Source organism: Cebus imitator, unplaced genomic scaffold (genome assembly GCF_001604975.1).
Source record: "Cebus imitator isolate Cc_AM_T3 unplaced genomic scaffold, Cebus_imitator-1.0 Scaffold136, whole genome shotgun sequence".
Taxonomy (NCBI): domain Eukaryota; kingdom Metazoa; phylum Chordata; class Mammalia; order Primates; family Cebidae; genus Cebus; species Cebus imitator.
The window spans coordinates 1326564-1332064 of record NW_016107451.1 but is presented as its reverse complement, the minus strand read 5'-3'; the positions used below and the strand labels follow the sequence as shown (position 1 = coordinate 1332064).

Below are 5501 nucleotides of genomic sequence, written 5' to 3'. Positions count from 1 at the left end.
TTTTTTTTTGAGACAGACTCTTCTGTCTCCCAGGCCGGAGTGCAGGGGTGCGATCTGAGCTCACTGCAACCTCGCCTTCCAGGTTCAGGCGATTCTTCTGCGTATCTAGGATTGCAGGTGTGCGCCACCACGCCCAGCTAATTTTTGTATTTTTAGCAGAGATGAGGTTTCACCACGTTGGCCAGGCTGGTCTCGGACTCCTGACCTGGTGATCTGCATGCCCTGGCTTCCCACCAGTGTTGGGATGATGGGCGTGAGCCACCGCGCCGGGCCACTGGCTGGCATTCTAAGGCTCTCATGTGCCCCTGACTTCTTTTAGCTCTCGATCTGTGACTGTTAGCCTTCCTTGGGCCATGGCTGACACGATCTCTGGGAATCTGACAGCACTGCGGGAACCCGGGAGAGTTTCAGGCAGGGCTGTCAGATCCCCAGAGTCACACAGCAGGCGGAATATACACAGCTGTCGGATCTCACACCAACAGCTGTGCACACACACATCCGTCAACAACCTCAGGGGGCTCTTGGGACCCTGACACCACCCATTCCATGGACCTTGGGTTAAGAGCCTCTGTTCAGAGGACGCTTTTGCTCTTGGTGGCTGGGGCGGCGCCTCCGAGCCCTCCCCCTGCCGCCTCTGCATTCCCACCCCGGACAGCACTCTCCCCCTAACAAGTGATCAGTAAATGTTGGCAGAAGGACTTTGGGAGAAAATAAAGACCTGAAAATACAACTCTAGCTCCTCAGAACCACAGGAGGACATTCTTTCAGCAGATACTCAGTTGGTATCAGGCCTAGGTGAGGAAAGACAACAGCACAGTCTTTGAAGAAACGTCAGGAGAGGGCTTGCTGCCAGAAAGCCATAACCTAGAGGGGGGTTGCTAAACAGATGAGGGGCTGGTGGGAAGACGAGGCAGGGCCCCACCCCGGGAGAGGAAGGGCAGCTCTCGGCCATGTCCACCTACTCTCTGGCTCTCAAGGACTAACCCACGTGCTTTCTCACTTGTCTCAGATTGCCCAGCTGCCCTTGACCGGAAGCATGAGTATCATCTTCTTCCTGCCCATGAAAGCGACCCAGAATTTGACCTTGATAGAAGAAAGCCTCACCTCTGAGTTCATTCATGACATAGACCGAGAACTGAAGACCGTCCAAGCGGTGCTGACCGTCCCCAAGCTGAAGCTGAGTTACGAAGGCGAAGTTACCAAGTCCCTGCAGGACATGAGTACGTCTGCAAGCCCCTTTTGCTCTCGGGGGGATGGGGTGGGGTGGGGTCGGGTTTTCGGGGCCTTTACTTTGGTAAGCAGAACTCAAGGGCTCCGCAGCCTTGTACGGAGGCCATGGATGATTTCTTCATCCTCATAATGTCAGAAGGGAAGGCTAAACTGCCTTCTCTCATCAGACTCCTTCCTCAGCCTGTGCAGCAGGAGCTCAGAACACTGCCCCTCCAGTCAAGCCTGTCCGGCCTGTGTTCTAATCTCTCCCTGACTTGCTGAGTCACTTAACCCTCAGCCAGCTCAGCGCTCTTCACGCCTCACAGAAAGTCAACGGTGATGTGCCATCCCAGCTTGCTTGCAACTGGACCCCTCGGTTGGGGTGCTGGGCAGGGTTTTAACAGAAATCTCTCTCAATCTCTACAGAGCTGCAATCCCTGTTTGATTCACCAGACTTTAGCAAGATCACAGGCAAACCTATCAAGCTTACTCAAGTGGAACACCGGGCTGGCTTCGAGTGGAATGAGGACGGGGCAGGGGCCACCCCCAGCCCAGGGCCGCAGCCTGCCTACCTCACCTTCCCCCTGGACTATCACCTCAACCAGCCTTTCATCTTCGTACTGAGGGACACAGACACCGGGGCCCTTCTCTTCATTGGCAAGATTCTGGACCCCAGGGGCACCTAATACCCCAGTTTCATATTCCAGTGCCCTAGAAGAAGACCCCAGAGGGACAGATTCCACACCACCCGAAGGCTGCCCCTGTTACCTTTCAGTGCATACAATAAAAGAGCTCAATCCTTCACTCCTGGTACTTCCTTCCTCCTCCCCCCACTTTGAGCTATGCTATATATATATATATTTTTTTTTTTTTTTTTGAGACGGAGTTTCGCTCTTGTTGCCCAGGCTGGAGTGCAATGGCGCCATCTCGGCTCACCGCAACCTCCGCCTCCTGGGTTCAGGCAATTCTCCTGCCTCAGCCTCCTGAGTAGCTGGGATTACAGACACGCGCCACCATGCCCAGCTAATTTTTTGTATTTTTAGTAGAGACGGGGTTTCACCACGTTGACCAGGATGGTCTCGATCTCTTGACCTCGTGATCCAGCCGCCACGGCCTCCCAAAGTGCTGGGATTACAGGCGTGAGCCACCGCGCCCGGCCGAGCTATGCTACATTTAATATGAAGAGAAATTGCTCTTTGGGAACTTGTTGGTCCTGTGCTTTTAGCTTGGTTTTATCTAAACTTTGTAGAAAGTCACCATTTATAAGAACTTTTAGGCCGGGGGCGGTGCCTCATGCCTGTAATCCCAACACTTTGGGAGGTGGAGGTGGGCGGATCATCTGAGGTCAGATCAAAATCATTCTGGCTAACACGGTGAAACCCCATCTCTACAAAAAAAAAAAAAAAATTAGCTGGGTACGGTGGCACTCACCTGTAGTCCCAGCTACTCGGGAGGCTGAGGCAGAAGAATTGCTTAAACCCTGGAGGCAGAGGTTGCAGTGAGCCGAGATCGTGCTACTGCACTCCAGCCTGGGTGACAGAGTAAGACTCCATCTCAAAACAAAAAAAAACAAAACAAAACAAAAAACTTTTAGTTATCTGTGTTGGATAAAGCAGGGACCGCTTCTTTGCTCTGGGGTGTTTCTGTACTAGGACCAGTAATCCTCCTGGGAGGCCATTTCCTGCTCCCATAATCAGTGAAGCATGCTAGAAACCACACATGGGCAGATGAGAGGCCATCTGTAACTTAAGGAGATCATTATTTTACAAATCATTTAAAGAAAGCTTCCAAGGACACAGAAAATGGACCTGAGAAGTCAAGATTCTAACCCTGTTCTTTGTAAGGAGGCCTCCCTCTTTTATAAAGGACAGCGGGGCTTTCTAGCAGCATGAAGCGTGCCCAGCGTTTGAAGCAGAGGGGCTACCGAACTGTCTGCAGGATGACACTTTTTTCTTGAAAAAGTTAGCTATCAAAAAACCACTGGCCGCTCCCTTGTCAAGGGGTTGCCAGGTGGGGAGAAATGGTATTCTGCCTGCCCCTCACTCAACACAGGTTTGAGTGCTAACCGTATTTCAAACAGGGTCCCAAACCCTACTGGCAGGTGTCTGCGGGGCTACTGACCTCCTGATCACAGCGCAGTGGCAACTGATGGGTACTTCTTGGGCCTGGACAGGCTGGAAGCTCTCAAAAGCAGCATGGAGCTGGCATTCTTTCCCACTAATGCACCTCAACTACTTGGTCACCAGTGGTCAGTCTGGGCTATTGCTACACATCCTGGTGGAGGAGAGCCATCATCCCTACCTTCTGTCTCGTGTTTTTTGTTTTTTTTTCCTGAGATGGAGTCTCGCTCTGTTGCCAGGCTGCAGTGCAATGGCGCGATCTTGGCTCACTGCAACCTCTGCCTCCCAGGTTCAAGCGATTCTCCTGCCTCAGGTCCCCAAGTAGTTGGGAATGCAGGCGCCAACCACCAATTTTTGTGTTTTTAGTAGAAACGGGGTCTCACCATATTGGCCAGGCTGGTCTCGAATGTCTCTTAAGTCTCAACCACAAACAGCACCATCCATGACCTCAGCATTTCCGGAAACCCCTGCAGCTCCCATTTCTCATACTGTCTGTATTCTACTCGCCAGCTTGGAGAGGTCTGGTAGGAAAAGGAGTCTCTATTCAGGCTTGCTAACAAACAGAACTCAGAAAGGAGGCATGTGTGTTACAAAGTCTTTCCTGTAAGTTTGAGTATAGAACGAAGGGCAGAGAATAAGCACTGGAAACCGGCAGAAAACAAACCTAGAGCTATCATTCCTGGAGGAAACTGCTCAATAAGATGGCTCCAGAGTTACCTCCCTGGTCACAATTTATACTCCAGCGATTGTAAGAGGATTTCAGGAGCCAGATAGCGTAAGTGGAGCGCTGTGTCTCTGGAGGCAAGCAGCCTTACTGATTTCCTGTTTTCTAATTATTTTTCAATTACAACAGAACTGCTAAGAGTTGAGGTTCCCGCTGGAGTGGCGCACTGCATTTCATTACCACGAAAACCATAGGAATGTTCCAGGGAAACACAGCATCAGCGTTTAGTGAGGTGGAATCCAGCCAAGACCCCGGCCGGCATCCAGACCCTGCAGAGCAGCTAAAACCCTTCTCAAGGACTTGGAATCTCCAGACACTGGCTTTAAGTCTTTCCTGGGGACTGGGAGCTTTTACTGGAGGGCAGTTAACCATTTCAAGAAACAGTCACCAAAACAGGTGTCTCTCTCACTGCACTTTGAGTCCGCCTCACCCCTCATAACCGGCCCGCAGAACCCGCGCCCGGCCAGCAGAGCCTCTTTAACTTGTGCTCCATGGGCTCCTTTTCTGTGGTCAAAATCCTCCTGGGACCCTACACTGAAGGCCCTACAGGGAGGGTGTTAAGTCCAGTAAACAGGATTTCATCTTCTGGAGCTCCTGGATCTCATCGTCCCACGGGCCACAGTGCAGCGACAGAACCTCCTCGGCCTTCCGTATGGTGCTCAGCGCTTCGGGTACTGCAAACCTAAGCCCGGGGGTGAGAGCAGGCAGAGTTAGTTCACTGACTCAGCGAAGCAAATGCAAACTGAGGGCCTCACACACTGTGAGGAACAGAAGATCCCACGCCTGGCCTGCAGATCCTTCTGTCATCAAGGATCTTACCCTCTAGAACAGTTAAGACACTGTCACAAACACACTGCAAAGCAGAGTGTGAGAAAACAGTCATAAAGAGAGCACAGGCTCCGGGATCCGGACACAGGCAAATCTCAAAGCTTTTTGTTTTTCTGAGACAGAGTTTCGCGATTGCTGCCCAGGCTGGAGTGCAATGGCGCCACCTTGGCTCACTGTAACCTCTGCCTCCCAGGCTCAAGCAATTCTCCTGCCTCAACCTCCCGAGTAGCTGGGATTACAGGCGCCGCCACCACGCCCGGCCTCAAAGCATTCAGCTGGTATTTAGCACAAGTTATACAGCAGTTTTCATTTTAGGCTGTGACCTAACTCTGACCAAAATAGACTGTCTCTGTGTCTTGGGTATCAGGCCCACTCACCATTCATAACCTTAGGCTGAAGCTTTAAACACTTTCTCATACTAATGAACACCAAGGGCAGCTTTGCCAAGGTCGGAGGAGTTCCACCCAGAAATCCTGAAATTGGGACTCCTAAGTGGTCTCAGTAGCAAAAGTGGATTTGGCTTCAGCTGACCAGTGTGCTGCTCTTCCCTTTTAACCCTCAAAGTGGGCTTTCTCTGCTTAGAACAGGGGATTGAAAAACAATTTTTTTTTTTTTTTTTT

At 51.4% G+C, this 5501-nt stretch overlaps 2 protein-coding genes across 2 annotated transcripts in view; one reads left to right on the top strand and one right to left on the bottom strand.

Moving 5' to 3' along the window:
* Nucleotides 1-2013, top strand: part of SERPINF1 (serpin family F member 1) — a 15997-nt gene extending 13984 nt beyond the window's left edge. Inside the window, exons 7-8 of the mRNA XM_017541653.2 lie at nucleotides 1010-1220; nucleotides 1636-2013. Coding sequence (XP_017397142.1) covers nucleotides 1010-1220; nucleotides 1636-1895 — 471 coding nt within the window. The 3' untranslated portion in view covers nucleotides 1896-2013. The remainder of the gene's footprint in view (nucleotides 1-1009; nucleotides 1221-1635) is intronic.
* Nucleotides 2014-4162: 2149 nt separating this feature from the next.
* Nucleotides 4163-5501, bottom strand: part of SMYD4 (SET and MYND domain containing 4) — a 29027-nt gene continuing 27688 nt past the window's right edge. The window contains exon 8 of the mRNA XM_017541649.2: nucleotides 4163-4735. Within this exon, the coding sequence (XP_017397138.1) occupies nucleotides 4597-4735 (139 nt within the window). The 3' untranslated portion in view covers nucleotides 4163-4596. The remainder of the gene's footprint in view (nucleotides 4736-5501) is intronic.